The sequence below is a fragment of the Ciconia boyciana genome, chromosome 12, assembly GCF_034638445.1.
Source record: "Ciconia boyciana chromosome 12, ASM3463844v1, whole genome shotgun sequence".
Classification (NCBI taxonomy): Eukaryota; Metazoa; Chordata; class Aves; order Ciconiiformes; family Ciconiidae; genus Ciconia; species Ciconia boyciana.
The window spans coordinates 10,715,750-10,733,941 of NC_132945.1; the positions used below are offsets into that span (position 1 = coordinate 10,715,750).

Here is an 18,192-nt window from a genome sequence, read left to right on the forward strand (position 1 = left end):
CCTGCAGACACACTGAGTATTTTGTTAAAGATAAAAAGAAAATATGTGAGAACTCCAGCATGGCTAAATGGTGTTTTGAGTCCTCTGACAATTTGTCAGACCTACTTCTTATGAAGCGAGCTGAACCCTTTTCTCTGTCTAACGTCGCAGAGATCAGTTAGACTGTAAATAGCAAGTGGCTGTGTGATGTGGCCTGGAGGGAGGATAGCAAAGCTGCATCTCTGAGCTGGCCCTGTGCCAAGCCACCCACTTTGTAAACTCAGAGCAACTATTTCTAACATTTAGTAACATTTAGTTACTGGGGCCGGTCCTGGCTGCTGCTCCGCTTCACTCCTGCCAGCTGCAGAACCACTGTACCTCCTGCTCCACGTCTGCAGGCAAAATCATCATACACACTTGGCCCAACATCAGTCTGTGAGTTTATTCAACCTCCGCCCTCTCTAGTTGGAAACTCGACCCATGGCAGCAGTCAGCAGTGTTTATGCAGGTTTATCTGATTTTCCTGCTGTGAATCCAGGGAACAATTAGCTTTTTCAGGGCAAGAGCAGAGGCTCTGGCTCAGGCAGACTGATCGGTAGATATTAATCGGTAAACTTTAATCCCGCAGCCCACAAAAGTATTCACAGCTAAGGTTAAATGAAGCAGCCAGCCACAGTATTTGCAGGTGACAATGGCAGCCCTTCCCCCACCACACATGCATTTTGCACATAGGCCTCTTTTGCTGGAAAGCCAATCTATTTGCAATGACAGAGTGATCCCAAAGTCCATACAATACTGCACCAAAGGATTAAACCCTTCACTCTTCAGTACCTTTTTACTGATCCTGGCTAATTTGGTTCTATTGAATTTCAGCCACAGAATATTACAGGGCTGTTCCTCTTTTGACTAATAATGGCTCAGCTGTCTCTCACTGACATATTGCTGACTGAAGGCTAGTCTCTTCCATACTGCTTATAGAAGGAATTTCCCTTAGATCTCCAAATTAGTCATGATGCATGCATGCAAAAAAAAATCCATTTAAGGATCTTCAGGAGGATCAAAGCATAAAAGCAGATTCTTGCTTATCAAACCCACAGCAATTGCATTAAAATGTGGGTCTATGAGCCTTTCTTTAGCATTTCTTAATTATGGCTCCAGAGTAATTTTTGACAGATAAATATGCAGCACCTAACAAGTACAGATTACATGATAATATACATAATTATTCATCCATACAGTATCCCAGCAATTGTGTAGCATGGTATTAATATAATGCGGCCTCGGACATTGCAACCAGCTTCTGATTTATGTTTCACCACTCCCCTTTCACATTCTGAGTCAAGAGCATTAGGCTTTTGAGGCTTTTGTGAATGTTTCTTAACCCATTTCAGGGTGACAACCTTACTCTTATTCCCCTTTGTTCTGCTATGGGAGATTCCTCACTGATCTTTTTTCATGCCACTAACGAGGATCTGCAGTTATTGACAGGCACTACTCGTTATTAGCTTTCAACACAGAGGTGATGCTCTGATGCATCTGGCTTAGGTGATTTTTTAACCTGAGGAGCAATCGATAATCTTTGTTACCATAGATACGACAGTAAACCCGAACGGTGCCAAACGGCTCACTGGAGTGAAAATAGCCTATTTGCCATGCCGCCGACAGGCGAGGCTGCTCCGCGACCGGCAAGGGATGCCGTTTCACCGGCGCTGTGGTTGCCGAGCAGTTGTTTTCCCTGTCACATAAACGTCGCCTCTGTTTTGCGGGGCGGCCCCTGCCCTGAACCCCCCCCCGCAGCTGCGCTCTCCCGAAACACACTGACCCGCGCCCGCTCCCGGCGCGGCTGCAAGAGGCACCCCGCTCCCAGGCTCCCCGCCCGGCCCTGCTCGCCACGTCGGCGGGACGCCCCGGGACCGCTCCCGCCCCGCTGTAGACCCGCGGCCGGCGGCATGCATACAGCCCCCCGCAGCGACCGCGCGCGGCCCGCGTGCCACAAACCGCCCCGCCCCCGGGGGCGCGCGCGGCCCCTCATTGGTGAGCACCGCCTCGGGGATCCACACCCCATTGCCCCTGCCGCCGCGGATTGGTGAGGGAGGCCGCAGGGGAGCAGCGGAGCCACGCCCCTTCGCTCCACGCCGCCGCGGATTGGTGAGGGCGGTCGAGGGGCACGCAGGAGCCACGCCCCCTCCGCCAGCGGCCCCTCTGTCTCACTCCCGCGCCCCCCCCCGCCCCCTGCGGGCTCAGCGGCGCCTGCGCAGTGCTGGCGTGGCGGCGGGGCGGCCCTGGCTGTTGTTATTGTGGGGCTGGTCGGCGCCGCGTGAAGATGGCGGCCGGGCAGGGGGGCGGTGGCGGCGGCAACGGCAGTGGCAGTGGCAACGGCAACGGAGTGGGGGGGCTGGGGATCCCCGCTCACCTCACTCTCTCCTTCTCGGCCGGGCCGCACTGGGGCGCGGCGACTCTGCCGCAGCCGCACACGGTGCGCAGCCTGGACCGGGCCCTGGAGGAGGCGGGCAGCTCGGGCATCCTCTGCCTCAGCGGGAGGAAGCTGCGCGACTTCCCCGGCAGTGGCTACGACCTCAGCGACACCACGCAAGCAGGTGGGGGGGCTCGGGCTGTGAGGCGTGACGGGGCCTCCGTCCTAGGGGGCCCGGCTGCGGCGGTAATGGGGGGCGGGTGGGGGCCCGCCTGTGAGGGGGGCGTCCCCGCTGTGGTGGCAGTTGGGGGCGAGCAGTGGGAAGTGGGGGCCGTGTGGTGGCAGTGGGGGGGTGCAGGGGCCCTGCTGCGGTGGCAGTGGAGGGGATGTGGCGAAGGGGTCTCCTGTGGTGGCAAAGGAGGGCTGCGGGTGGTGGGGGCTGTGGTGGCAGTTGGGTGGGGGTGGCATGGGAGCGGCCTGCTCTGGTGGCATTGGGGGGCCTGGGGGTGCCCAGTGGGCGCAATGGAGAGGATGCAGCTGGGGGATCCGCTGTGATGGCAATTGGGGGGAGCAGTGCGGGGCTTACGCTGTGGTTGCAATGGGGAAGGTGTAGTGGGGAGGCTGGTGTGGTGGCAAGGGGGAGAAGCACTAAGGAGCCCCCGCTGTGGTGGCTGTGGGGGTCTTGAAATGTGTGTGGAGGCTGCTGTGGTGGCAGTGGGGAGGAGTAGGGGCCCTCGCTGTGTGAGGGCAATGGGGGAGATAGTGGGGAGGCTCCATGTCGGGGGGGGGGGCGGGACAGTGACGGGGGCTCCCCCTGCATGCAGTAGGACGGGGGGGCTGGAGGATCTGGGGTGTGCAGTGGTGGGGTGCTCCCCCTCTGCGTGCATTGGGCGGTTGCTTCTGCCGTGTGCGCTTACGGGGGGAGCGTTCCTGCTCTGTGGGTATGTGGTGGCGGGCTGGGCACCAGAGGCCACCTTGTTTCTAGTGTGTGCGTGCAAAGGCAGGGGTGCTCCTGCGGTGTGCCTGAGGAGGTGGGGTGCAAGGGGCGAGGGTACCCCAGCAGCATGCGCCTGCGCGCAGTGCTGCCGCTGTGTGTGTGCAAAGGCAGGGCTCTGCGGGAAGAGGGGCTCCCGCTAAATCCCGTCCGTGTGTGCAGTGGGAGGGTTATTGTGCTCCGTGTGTGTGTTTGCCATGGGGAGGGGCGCCGGCGCTCTCTGTGTGCCTGCTTGCCTGTGCTGCGGGGGGAGCGGGGCTGCCTGCCTGCAGTGAGGAGAGGTTCCCGTCTGTGTGTGCTTGTGCTGTGAGGGAAGGGTTGCGCTTTCTGCGTGCGGGGGGGGGGGGGGGGGGGGGTATTCACAGGTAATTAGGCGTTGTGTTCTGTGTGTCTGTCTATACGTGTCATAAGGATGAGGACTCGCAATTCGTGTGTATGCACACGGTGCCTGGAAGAGGGTGTGCAAGATGTGGGGAGCTATTTAGTTCGCGCTCTGGGGAATAAGAGCTCCATGCTGTGGTTGGTTTGTACCTTCAAGGGTGTCAAATCCCTTGCAGTGAAGCTTTATTACCAGGGGTATTCCAGTAGGTCCTTCTTCCCAGCTCAGCAGGAAGATGGTTACAAGTGCGAGTGAGAGGGGGATGTGTGCGCGTCTAGCAGAGTGCATGTCAGAGCTTAATGTATTCACCGTGTTGGTAAATGCTTAGATATCATGAGTATGAGCCTGGATTTACCCAGGCTTTCAGGTGAAGTAAACTTGGAGACATTTTTCTATGGAGTTCCTAGCAAACAAAACTACATTTTCCACGGGGGTTCTGTTATATTTTGGCTCATCTCTGATGTACTTTTGGATTTATTTGCTGCTGGAGTGGCTGCTGAAAAAGGATCATTTTAAGTAATGTGCTAGAACAAAATATTAATGAGAGGTCTAGCATCTTTTGTTCATGAGTAGTAGTAGCTTTCCAAAATGTTGTTTGGGTGAATAAATTCCATGGGGTTTTTTTTGTTTTGTTTTGGGGCTTTTCTTTCCCCATGGGTTATGGATAGCTGGCTTATTGTTTTGAATATGAGACTGCCCATTGTGGTGCCTTATCCATCTCTGACACTCCTGTACTCCTGGTCTATCAAATACTCATTCTGTTGGTCTTTGTTGTGGGCTGCATTTGTGCAGAGGGTTAAATAATGATGTACTCCTCCTTCTGTGATATATTAGGTTGTGTAGGATTTGTGAAGGACTGATTTTAAAATCCCATTTCTGTATCCAGTACCAAGCCTGCTAATGATTTGTGGGTTATTAGCTTTTTTTCCTGACACATGTGATGCATCCCTATGTGCAATGCAGAATAGGGATAGGTTACAGTGTGTTAGTTATTTCATAATGGAAGCACAAGTTTAAAATAAAAACAGTCTATGAAATAATAGCTCTTTTCTTTTGTAGTAGTATAAAACTGTATTCAGCAACATAGTAGGTCACTTCTGTGTATAAATATTCAATAACTAAATCTTTAAAAATGAAGCATTGTATATAGGCAATCTAATCCTGAAGCAGGTGCATCAAGAATCCATATTTTGTGTTTGCTTCTAATTATTACTAATTGCATTTTGGGTTTAATTCTTTTGTTGTTTTATTTCGAATCTCAACATATTTGAGTAAAAGCTGTCTGCAGTGATCTTGTCTTTATCTTTTAGGATGTAGTAGAGCCCACTCACTACCATCAGGATTGAATTTTCATCATGAAAGATTGTATGAAAATGTTTCAGGGCAGTCTCTGACAAAAATAGCCATATTGCTTGCTGCTCTAAAAAAACTTGCTTAAATAGTTGATGTGGGTCTATGCAAGTACCATCTCATAACACTCATGATTTAATGTAGCACTGATTTACAAATTAATCCTGTGAAATACAAATTTTAGATGTCTTTCAAAATGTGCTTGTAAACAAAAGATTTGTAGTCTTTATTGACTTAATCTGTAGAATTTTTTTCAGAAGTGGGTAAGTGGTATTCTGCTGGCGAATCACAGATATTCTTTACAGAGTATCAGTATAGCATAGAGCTTGATGGAGGATCAGCAACTGCCTCAGAGGCTATGGTTATTTACTTATTGCCATTTTTGTAGCAGTTATCACTTTTACATTAGAATATTCCCATGAAAAAGGTTATAGATTTAGGCTGAGGCATGGGAGATGGGGCGTGGGTCAAAAATCTTTGCTGTGTTTCACTTCCTGTTCTAAGTCAGTGACTCTGAAATTCAGTTCTGTGGTACGTGAAACAAACATTTAAAAAAACCCCTCTAACAAATCTGGATGTAAACCATTTGTTTTCCATATCACAAACCCTTATGCAGTAGGATCTACAGTTTCACTGTAAATCCAGAATATTCTGCCTTAACATCAATAAAATCAGCAACAGAAAGTTATTTCTAGGATTGAAGTAAAACCACTACCATTCTCAGTAAGGTTCAGATATATATACATTAAAGCACAATTGCTGTCATTTTATCAAAAATATCCTGGGGTTTTTTTGTTTAAGGTCTGGCTGTATTTTACATCTAACTTATGTAATGGCTTGCCAGTACAAAATTTGCAAATACTGTAGCACGTTTTGGACACCTTAACTTATGTGACAAAAATTATTGCTAAGCTGAAAGCATAATGATGATATCTGGCTGTTTAGCTCTGACCTTATGTTTGTCATATCTTTTTTTAACCATGAATTGTCATTGCAGCTCTTGGGCCACAAAAACCCCTTATTTTATTATTTCCCTGAATTTGTCTTCTGGCTGTTCAAACAGATCTTGTGCTGCTGTTAAATGAACTTCTGGAAAAAAAAAAATTGTAGGTCATGAGATATCAAGAGGTGTATCAAGAGATATATTGAATATTCCAATCATTTTATTAACGTGTGTTATTTTGCATCTCGCTGTGTGAGCAACATTAGGCCCCCTGGCAGTTAAGTAATTGAGTATCACATCAATGTAATCGCTCTCTGCTTAGCTGAAGAGTTGTATGTTTTCTGTTTTGTTTTTTTAAAGATAGGTTACTGTGCTGTATTGCCATGCTGAACTAAGTCAACCTATGCCTTTAGCAATTTCCCTCTTTTTTTATGAGTGCTTCTTAAAACATGAATTTAGTAAATATGAAAGGTACTAGACTGACAGCTCAAACAATTTATTTGCTCTGGATAAATATAGTGGTGCCATCTTGTTTGTGCCAGCTTACTTGTTTATGACTTTGTCACAACAAACTTGATTCCCAATTTTTAATTCTGAGGGAACCTCCAAGCAATTATAAGTAGGTGAATGATTGCCTGTAAATACATTAACTTTAAAATTTCTCGTTTCTCACCACCTGCTACCTTCTTCTATAGCTGACAAGTAACACCAGTGTATTCCCAATATGGCTTCAGGATGAGCCCTCCTGTCATGGCCAATAACAATCTTGGCACCACGGGCAGAGTTCACACATTGTGATTCCTGCACGTGTCTGCTGAGGGGGTGGATGGAAGGAGACACGGTTGTCATTTAAGATACATTGCCTAGCATTACTTGCATGACTTTGTTGGTTTTTTACATCGTATTTCTGGCCCTTCTAAGGTGTATATAGTCATTCATGTGATTATGGATTAAAAAACAAAAGCTGCAGCTTAATATTGAGTGTGAATTGCATGAGAATGTTAGTTTATAATGCTCCTCTTCTGCCTTTATAGTATACACTTGTAAACCAATTATATTTTCCTGTCTGAATAAAGTTATTTTTGTTGGTACCAATGTTGAGTAAAGTGATGGCAGGTAACTGAATAGCAACACCAAATCCAATTTTCAGCTCAAGAAAATAACATTCATATATGATGTATATCTTAAATCTAGATTACATTGTAGAAATCAAACATTACTAAAGAACCACATGTTTTTCAATGTGACTTCTTCAGATTTGGACAAAAAGAGAAAGTTGGATTATATGTTGGGGCAGGGGAGGGGATAGTGATTATGCTCAGAAATGTATCAGATGCAAAATCTGGAAGTGGCACAGTTTATAAGCAAGTAATTGTGGAAATTCTCCACCGTGGCTTCTTAGCCTATCTAGTGTTTGGGCTAAGGGAAAATGAGTTGTGTATGTTGTCTGAGGCCTTCCTGCTGAAGGCCAGTAATAAGGATAGTTGTTAAGGACACTTGGTATTATAGACAAGTTAGGAAAAGTCTCAGTTCAGTGAGCTGAAGTTAAAACAACTTATTACTAGTTCACCTTGCATAAAAGGATTGCATTATGAAGAATCTTAATCTAATCATAAAAAAAAAAAATCCATGTTATAGCCTTATCTGAAATACAGACCTACAAGAAACATGCAATGTGTAATTTTTTGACTTTGTATTATCAAAACTAAATTTGCCATCACATTGACTATTTTTGTGCCTTGGAATATCAAAAAGATTTAACCTCCAAGTTATTTCTGCTTTTGATTGATCTAAAGAACTTTTTGTGATACATATTTCTGCTTTGTTACTTACTATTTGAGGAGGGGGAAAATGTATTTAGATCATGAATTGTATTGCAAAACCTTGTGTGACAAGAAAAATGGACTAGCCTTTGCTTTTTCAGATTTTTTGTTTGTGAAAAGTATTTTCTCATTTGACTTGTGAAGCTTTGTTGGATTGGATTCAAAAGTGGCAAGGCTGGCATTTAATGCTGAAACGTGTCCTTAGCAAAAAGTTGTAACTGAATCAGGACTGAAGGCTATAATTCCACAGAAAATGCAAAGATACTCGCTAGATCTTTTTTGTGGTAAAAGTTCTACATGACAGTGTGGAGAGAATTCTGAGTTCTCCTCTTTTCTGTGGCTGTCCAAAGTCTGATTTTCATCATTCTTCTAACTAACCTGGGATTGTTTGCTGCTTGGAGAATCTGCTACCAGCTCTGACATCTAGAGAAGGTATAGCGCTTTAGGTGAGGGGAAAAATAGAAAGTCTTATTCTCCGTTAAAGAACTAAAATTTTTTTTTTGCTTGACAGACATGATTATCACTAACGTGTTCCCAAGTGTCAACGTATGATTTCTCAAAAAAGGTTTTTGTAGTTGCAAGGCTTGAAGGAACCCTGCATCTCAGGCTTGTTCGTAGGCTGCTGACCAGCAGATGTAAGTGCACAATGAGTAAATCCCTGGCCATCTGTATATTAAAACAAACATCTACTTCAATTTGTCACTTTACTGCTGTTTCAATAGGTGGAACCAGTATGTAGTGGACAAGAACTTGATATATTAAAGACCAACCTAGAACTAAAAGGTTTATGGAAGTGTTCACTTCAAATCATTATATGCAGTAATGAGTGATATTACATACTTATTTTTAAGCTAATAGAAGTGGCTACAGCCATTCGTAAACACTGCCATGAGGTCTGGCATGAGTAGGACAGAGTCAGCGGGAGACACCAGCAAATAAGAACAGATGCTGAAGTTGCTACAGCAGTGGCCTTCGTGTCTCAAGAGAACATGCTGTTGCTAGACCCTGTTCACTCTGTGCTCATGGACTGTTAGTTTACCCATTTTCTTCAGTTTTTTTTCTGCTTCACTCTTACTTCACTCACCTTGTTTTCCAATGTTCTTTCTCTTCCAGCAGTCTAGCTTACTTTTCTGCTTGTTTATTCAGTGTCAAGCAATTTTATCCACACAAAAGATAAGTTATATAGTAAACACTGGTTACAGTTGATTGGTTGCAGCCTTTTGTCTCTGCCTCACCTCTATTCAGGTTGTAAGCTCTTCAGGGCAAAGGCCTTGGATGTATATAACTGAGCGTACAGAGGCTAACATAAGAAGCTTTACTTAGGAGTTTTGTGTGTGTTTTAGGTAATCCTTACCAAATCCAGACTTTGCTTCATTTATGAATGATGATTATTTTCCCTTATCTGTGATTATTTCCCTTTTCTGTGAAAGTGTTAAAATAATTTGAAACTGAAACTTGGAATTTAAAAATTTCAAAACAAAAAAAGAAATTGACAGAATTAAACCAATAAGTAATGGGCAGTTTAAATGGGAGGAAGATGCCCTGTGCTATTATACACAAACTTAATAAGTCTTGCTGGAAAACACGCTTCAATCTTTCTGGTAGTAAGCTGTTTTAAGAATTATAGTCTAGACTAAATGCTGAAGTGCTGTGTTGTTTAGGGAAACAAACAAGCTTCCTGTGGGATTTGCTGATTACCATTTCAAACTATAAAAGATTTGTGTGACATGATGCCTTCAGAAGCGGAGAGGAAGATAATCCTTGACATTTGGTAATGTCCTTTTGACTGTATAGCCAACTGGTGTGCCAGTTTACCCCTTCATATCCCAATTTGAGGAGTAAATGATTCCCTCCTCTTGGTGGTGTGTTCTTTATTTTTTGTTTTAATCATGCTATGCTAAAATAACTGAACACATATATTCAAGAGTTGGAGCAGTGTGCTGTCTTGTGTTGGAAATGCCTGGATCTTGCTCATGTGGTAACATGGTGAGGAATTCCCTGAATTCATCTGTTGGTTTCATCCCTTCGTTGGTGTGCAGCAGGTCAGCACTGGCATGCCCTCCAGTTGTTCCAGCCTTTAGATCAGAGCTTCTGGTTTAGTTTTTGGTGAGTGCAAATTCAGGAAAAACCTCATGTACCTGAACCAATGTGTAGCAAGTGGAGATGACTTACATGAAAAAACAGAATTGCTTGAACTGAACTACCGATTTAGACGTGTTCAATGTAGATGCATCTTGTGTAGACTAGGAGACTAGGCTCAATGAGAATGGGCCAGAATAGTGGATTCCTCAAGGCTACCTTGATTTCAAAGCCAGTGTGCTGGATTTGAATCCTTCCTCCCTGGTAGCAGAAGTCTGTGAGAGACAACCATTGGTCTGTTCCGGTTACAGAAACATGTATTTCACGTGGAAGAACTGTGGTTTGATCTGACATGATGCTTTTTTTTTTGTTTAAGCCCCTAAAGTAATGAGTATATCTTTTAGAAAAAGGATTTTTTTTCTTTAGTAGTGCTGTTTAGTTTGAAAAGCCAAGAACTCTGAATCTGTAAAATACAGCTTTCTGGTTGCCTGTACAACCTTCCCTGTGTGCTTGATGAGAAACTTGATGAGAACCCAAACACCACTTTTTAATATCTCTTTGTAATATCTGTTTCACAAAAATAGAAGCTATTCTGTGCTCTGTCAAACACCCAGTTAAAAAAAGGTAAAAGCTGCTTGTAGCCACCTACAGTCTTGGGAGTGTTTTTCTTTCTTTTAAACAGCTCGAAGAAGAAACACAAGCAGAGGAGCATGAAACTGAGAAGCAATGTGAAAAGATTATTAGCTTTTCTCTAATATGGAGCAACCCTGTGCTAAAATATTTTATGGTGTATTGCTATGAGAAACATGGTTGCTCACATTAGCACAGTCCAGTACCCTGTGTTTCACTTTAGTAGCATATAAGGAGACATTGCATGTGTTAGAAGACTGAATAAATGATTGAACATGCACTGGAAGCTGTTAAGCTGGCCAAAGTAATTCATTGTCCTGGAAGGTTTTTTCATCTCTCTCTAGCTGTTAAACAGTTGTTTCCTTGCCACCACGTGACACCTTTATACTTTTTCTGAACTTGCTCAGGTGTCCTGAGTTTCTCATTCACGCATGTTGCAATTTTGTGACTGCATAAAAGCGGCAACTCCGTATTGGTGCTCTTTCTCCTTCCAGTTTCAGAAACTTCTTACTATTATTTCCCTTACTCTCAAATTACTTGCAAAGCGTTCTTTTTATCTTTGCTGCTGTCTTCCACTATATTCCCTGGCATAGCAGGTGCTTGGAAAGAGGTGCTGGTCTTTATTTATGTGCAGTCTCTCTGTCATGGTTATACATAGGATTATATACTATATAATTAGAAAAAAATATAGAAAATCATACGCTATATATTAGAAAGGTATTTTTCTAATATACAAATTGGACATAACCATATTGATACAAAAGGTGTATCTAGCCCAGGATTCTCTATTAAAAGCTAACAATAATCTTTTTAACCTGTTACTTGATAACTTCCTTTGCAGCCCCCATATTTTTGCTGAAAATAATGAAAATAGATTGTGTCCTCAGTTGTCTATTCCAGGCTGATGAAACCTATTCTGTATAATCTCCTTTTATACTGAAAAATTCTCATGCCTGTGCATATACTCTTTGTATATGTTGTACTGTATCTTTTTTGAGATAAGCCGGGAATGGCTTATGATACTGCATGCAGTATCAAGGTAAGGGTATGCAATGAAATAACTTTCTATTCTCTGTTCCTAGCACTGTTTTGTGCCTTTGACTTGAGTTGCCATTTTAAAAAAATCAAGAATTGAGTAATATGGCTGGATCAATCTCAGTTTTGAAATGTCAGCATATTCACTTACGAGTTACTAATTAAAATATAATACATTAAAGCTAGAGAAGTATGTGAAAGTGAAATCCTTACAAAGTTGTGCCTAAGATAAATAGGAAGCAATACTGGAAATACAGAAGTAGAACTAGCTGCCCATGTAACATTGCTGAAAATGCAAAGTGTGTATAAGACTTTTCCTTCAATTTTTTTAATCATAAGCTACTGCAATATTAATCACAAAGTGAAGATGAAGTTCTGGTAACATCATTTAAGTTTATTTAAATGTGAAAATTCTAACCATACAGTTTCTAAACTAAGTCCTTCTGAGCAGGGACACCAAAAAGCTTATTTCTTAAAATGATCTTTCGCTTCTGTAGAAACTTTAAGTGATTTGTACTTTTTGCACATTGACTCCATGCTCAGATTAAAAAGGCTTATACTCTTCTAAAAGTTTCATTGGTTTGAGGGAGCTTTTTCTAGATTTTACAGCTAATATTCCAGGTGATTTGGAATTAAATTTCAACTATGACAATGTCATATTAAAAAAATATTTGGAGGATGATTCAAATGCCATTACATGGCATTAAATACTTATAGATGAAATCTTATTTTCTACAAGTGCATAATATTTGTTGAAAGTAAAACAACATCAGTTTTAAATGCTCAGGCGTAACTTCACAGACACAACTTATGTCTTCTGTTAAAAAAGTGGCTTCCCATTTGTGGGAAGACTGTGCTGCAGAGTGTGAATCCTGCTGCCTGTGATTCCATAGTAAATGCTTATGGGGCTTATGAACCAGTTCTGAATTTTTGTCTATTATATGTCATTTTTGATATGTCAATTTAAATATATAGCAACCACAAGGATTAGATGAAGACAGACTACGCTTCTATTTTACTTGAGTATACACAATGGATAAAAATAAATTTAAATATTACTACATAAACTTTTAACAATAGACTTTAAATGTGTTTAACTTTCCTTGTGACAAGGAAAGTACATTGGTCAATTTTATTTCTTGAGCGCTATAGGTGTCTGACAGGTATATCAGAGTTTCCTTATTGTGCAGAAGAGCTGATGGGTGCTCAGTGTGTTCTGTGTAGTCCTTCACCATAGCTCTTAATGTTGGAGAGCAAACATATATTTGTATGTGAAATGCATAGTTACATGCAAAACATTATTTTGCTGTAATTCTTGAACATTCTTTGCCAGTAAATTCTAAAAATTTTTTGTCTGTTTTGTAGCTGAAGTGGTTGCTGTTTGTATCGGTATGCACAATCATTCTACATTTGGACATATTTTAATTCTTCAATGCTTAATTTTGCAACCTAAGTAAATATTAAGAATTCTGATGTTAGCTATTTAATTAACCAGACTTTTTTTTCCTTTTTCAAAGAAAATTTTAAAACATTTCTGTGTTTAACAGCAGTAGTCATGCATTAACATTAAGATTTGAACTCTGGACCTGCAAGTAGGATGTGTAGAGTTTGAGGGGAATGCTAGAGATGCTAGAGGACATCCCTTTTGAAGTAAGCTTGGCAAGCTTAAGAGTTCCTTTCTCCTGAGGTTCCTGAAAATCTGGATGAATCAGTAGTTTCAGAAATCTGGTTATGTTTCAATTGTAATTGAAAGTGCTAGGTAGCTTATGCCAAGGACTTGTGATGAGAATCTATGAGAAAAAATTCTTGAATAGTCTCGCTTTCTCCCATCAAATCTAGCTTCCAGTTTCTGGCTTAGTCTTCAGGGTTTGTTGTTTTTTTTTTTTCTTTCCCCTATACTAGATAACAGCATAGGAGCAAGGTGCTTAAAACACACTGTAGTTTGGACACAGAATACACATTTTTTTTAGGTGAATGTAGCTGTTGTTTTGGGGGGATTTTTGTGGGTTGTCGTCCCCGTTCTTCCCCCCTGCCCCCCCCCCCCAGGTATTTGAAAGCTTCAAATGAAGATTTGTGTTTCATTAATGCTGCTATCAAAATTCATGGCTGGCAGAATTAAGACCCTTTATAGGAAGCAGATAAGTATTAGCCACGCTTGGCTTTTTCGATGTATCTTTAGTTTTCCCCTTTACCATCATAAGGGACTGATATTTGAAATACTCAAACAGTGCTAAGATGATCATACTCCTGTAATACAAATAAACTGCAATTTTTATATCCTGTGATTACATGGGTTGAAAGAGGTCTTCATAGGTCATCTAGGACAGTCTCCTGCTCAGTACAGGTCCAGTTAGAGCAGGTTGCGCAGGGCCTTGTCCAGTTGAGTTTTGAGCATCTCCAGTGATATTTCAATCTCTCTGTGAAATGTGTTTTCTGGATTCTCCTAGAAGCCTCAGTTAGTTTCATTTTATGACTGAAGAAAGTGTTGTTACATAAACAATGAAATTGGTTTGTTCCTCCTAAGTGCCATTTCTGTGGTTAGTAATGAAAGCCAAATCTCTTATTTCCTTTCTTACTTTCTCAACAAACTGGGTAAGGAGCCTCAAGCTTTAGTAGAGTTCGAAACATACTGTTTTCTTAATTTTTCTCCCCCCCCTACATAATTTGTCACTTTAATATTGGGCTTATAGACCTCAGCTTAAGATCAGTAAATTCAAATAGTACCTTTGACTACCTGCTGACTCATGAATCTGTTTTCCCCAGTCTCAGAATGATCATGTCATTTATATAGTACTTACGTGACTCTTGAAGATTAAAGCAAGATAGAAAACAAGAATATTCTTAGTGATTACAGTAAAGACCAATCATATTCTTAGATTATGTAGATAGTCACTACTGAAATATCACGACAGAAACTGGGAGCTTCAGTTTGCTTATAAACAACTACTATATACTATTTCCATGGTTTTTGTTACCTTTTTAGTTCTCAAAGCAGGATTGCTTAAACAAGGATGGTGGAAAATGTAATACAAGTGGGTTTATTTTCTAAACTGTTTTGTTCAAACACTTGTAAGTTGTTAGCAGCTCTGCAAGGTCTTTGGAAGCTTGATACTGTGACAGAGTAGTAAAATGAAGGATGAAGTTTTTGGATGTGGATTATTCAAGTTTAGCGTTAGCTCATCAATGTTTCTTTTTAATGAAATTTCTGAGCATCTGCATTTAATTATTCCCAGTAAAGAAGATGGCAAGACTAACGATAATGCGAAAATACAGTTTTTGTAGCATTACAGACATACCTCAATGGGAGATGTACAGGCTTGGAACATTCTCCTGGGGACTCACACTTTTTCATGGTATGGCCGTACAAACTCTGCTAGTATAACATAAAATAGGGTGGGAGCTAATGAACTTGCGCAACTGCTGAGGAATTACTTGAGCCAGAGTCAGGAACAATAACAACACTCCAACTGAGAGATTTGGAGGGTCTTTTTCTACTTAGCTTTGAGTTTCTGTAACTCTAATTCTGCAGCCCTGGCTGTTCATCTGCAGTGGGTGAGAGATTCCTTCCACTACGTGTATTAAAGGTATATAATAATATTGCAGGGCTCTGGAAGTTGACCCTAGCACGCCAGGAGTCCCTGGTGGGCATGGCGTAGATGGACTGCTTTGGCAAGCTGACCTGTTCTTCGTTTTTGGATTCATGCTTTTCTTTCTGTGTTATGCTGTAATCTCCATTCCTGGTAGAAGGTGGGCAACTCATGCTCATAGGAGCTTAAGTTATTAGACTTTTCTAGTCTGACTTAGGGTTGGTTGGTTTGTTTGGTTTTGTTGTTGGGTTTTATTTTTTTTTCCAAGACAAATTTCACTGTATTTCACGCATGCATCTTTGCTGTATGGTTAATCTTAAATGCTTGGTAGCTTGGATTTAACTTTCCTTCCCTCTCCTTAAGGAGACAGGGAAATGCATATATTTACTGGCTGATTCCTTTAAATTATTTTGACATTTCAGCATCTGGAATATCTTTGTGTAACAGAACTTAAGTTCTTAAATTTTATATTCTGTCTCCTGTTCCTTGAATGCTGTGGTACAAATAATGCCCAACATTTACCATGGTTGACTGTGAAGTTAAAGGTGTTTGAAGTCTAATGTCCTTACTTGTGGGAGAAGGTAACACATTAGTAAAGCCTTAGTCTTGTCTATGTTGCTGATATCACTCTTGGAACTCCAGCAGATAGAATGCAAATCTGGTAATTTTCTCTTTATAGGACCCCCCTCAAGGAGGGAGACTTGGCTTTCTGTTTGGGATGGGAGAAAAAGAAAAATGGGATATTTGTGTAACAGACGAATAGTTGGTAGGACGTGGTCATAAGGTGGCTTTGGAGCATTACACTAAGTAAGAACATTTGCCTGCCTGTATTTCTTCAGTACCATTGACCTGTCAAGTGAATTAATAATTGCTGTGTGAAATATAATTAAACTGAGGGTTTTTTTTAAATGCTGTTATTGTTCAATATAAATTTTAACCATCACAGGATTTGAATTATAAGGTGACTGAGTGTTTTGTGGACATGGAAAATTTCTGCCTCCTGGAATCACCATATGCAGGTGTTTCTGCAGTATTTGAGAGTTTGTTTTCTTCTGCAGAATCATCTTGCATCTGATAGACTAATAAATTTTACCCATGTTCTGTGTGTTGATCTCAGACTTATGTTTTGATTGGCTAAAAGTGTATATTTAGGATCAGGTATGAACAGTTTTAATTTTATACATTCATTGACTTCTGTAGAACTAATCATATAGTTACTGTTGTGCTTAGATGTTTTTTGGCTTAGACTGTGCTAAAGCATTACTAAAAAAACTGGCTAGGAAAATCTGTATGTATCACGAGTTAGGAGGGCAGATCTGGGTTTTGTGAGGGGGGGGCAGGTTGTTTTCTTTTCGATCTAGTTTCTAAATAAAAATTTGGAATGCTTTGAGCAAGCAAAAATCCAACACCAATATCATGGATCAGTATATTTTTATGAAAAATGTTATAACATCAAGATGAGGTTCAAGTGTAAATTTCCCAACTAAGCCTTGTATTTCAAATTCAACATGTAGTGCGTGCAAAGTGTGAATATAAAAATGATTGTACTGGATTAAATAAAAGGCCAGTCTGTTCTAGCAGCATGCCTCTGATAGCAAGCAGTAATGAATGCTTAGGGAAAAGTGCAAAAACAAGGCAAACATGATGTTAATGCTATTTGACTACCTTACTGCACACTGCTGTAACCTGACAGCTTGAGCTTTTTGTTTTTCCTTTTGATCATGGCTTAAATTTATACAAGATATACCTTCTTCCTTCTAATAGCTTCCCCTCCAAACTCTGACTGATTTCCTAAAATTCTTTCCTTTTGAACTTTCAATATATTGTCTTTTAATTGTTGTCTTACAGTCAGTAAAGACTTTACTCTTTCTGTTAAAAAGAAACTAAGCTGCAACCAACTTCTTAATATTTTTGTAGTTCCTCTTTTGAATTTAACCTTAGTGATGGTGTACTTCTCACTTTTATTGTTTCTGCAGAGATAGTGAATTGAAATAGCCTGTGATTCATGAGCAGTCATGGATAGTGTCTTCTATTTAGTCTTCACATAACACCCTCAATTTAGAGTTTTCCAGTCTAAACTGGTTAAGCAAAGAATTTGTATAATCTCACTTCTAGAGGAGTTGTCATTTTAAATCATCTGCGGTTCTGCATTTAGCAGCTTTCCTTGCTTCTTCAGTCTATTAACCCTTACAAAACCATTCTCATTTTAAGTGCCAGCAATGTGCTTCCATTTTGATTGAGATGAAGTCTGTCTTGTTTATAGAGGAACAGTCTGTTCCAGAAGTTTCCTCCTTTTTTCTTACAATATTTTCCCAGCCATACATTGGGTTATTAGTCTTCAAAAGGTACCTAAATTGCATAAGCTTCACATCTACATTTTATTTAGCATAATAGATGAACTCATCTTATAAATTTTTTACTTGTTTTAAAAACATTTCTGGAGTAGAAGTAATTTTTCAGCTTAGATAAAGAATAGCATTACTTGTCTTTAAAATGCTGTAAATATATTTGATATATGAACGTTGTGGAAAACTGTATACACTTGAATCTTTCTCTTTAGAAAGATCTGAACCCCTGGAGCTATTCTAATACTGTTTTGCAATGAATGAATGAAAAATTGCTTGGAACAGAAGTCATACTATCTTCCATCTCTTTATTTACCTTTTTTATTTTATTATTGACAGATAATGGGTATCATTTCCTATTTTAATAGGACTTCTGGCTTTCATAGTGGGAAAGTGGAATACTTGCCTCAGAGTGTCTTAAGGCGTTGTTTTCAGGGAAGTGTTTTCAACAGTAATATATACCAATTTCACAATATTTATGTATTTTCTTCTAATGGGAAATCGTATTATTTTTGGGTGAGGGTACACTAAGGGAGTTCAACCAGACTGTGCTAATGTTGTTTTTGTCAGGCCAGGCTAGAAACCACAGCTGGTTTTATATTGCCTCTTGAGTAATACAGTCCTGGTCCAGAGCA

General features: G+C 40.9%; 1 protein-coding gene across 2 annotated transcripts in view; it reads left to right on the forward strand.

Annotated features, from left to right (window-relative positions):
- Positions 1 to 2,301: 2,301 nt before the first annotated feature.
- The window catches only part of LRCH2 (leucine rich repeats and calponin homology domain containing 2), a 56,610-nt gene continuing 40,719 nt past the window's right edge, over positions 2,302 to 18,192 (forward strand). For both annotated transcript variants that reach the window (XM_072877480.1, XM_072877481.1), the window contains exon 1: positions 2,302 to 2,576. In XM_072877480.1, coding sequence (XP_072733581.1) covers positions 2,303 to 2,576 — 274 coding nt within the window. In that variant the 5' untranslated portion in view covers position 2,302. The remainder of the gene's footprint in view (positions 2,577 to 18,192) is intronic.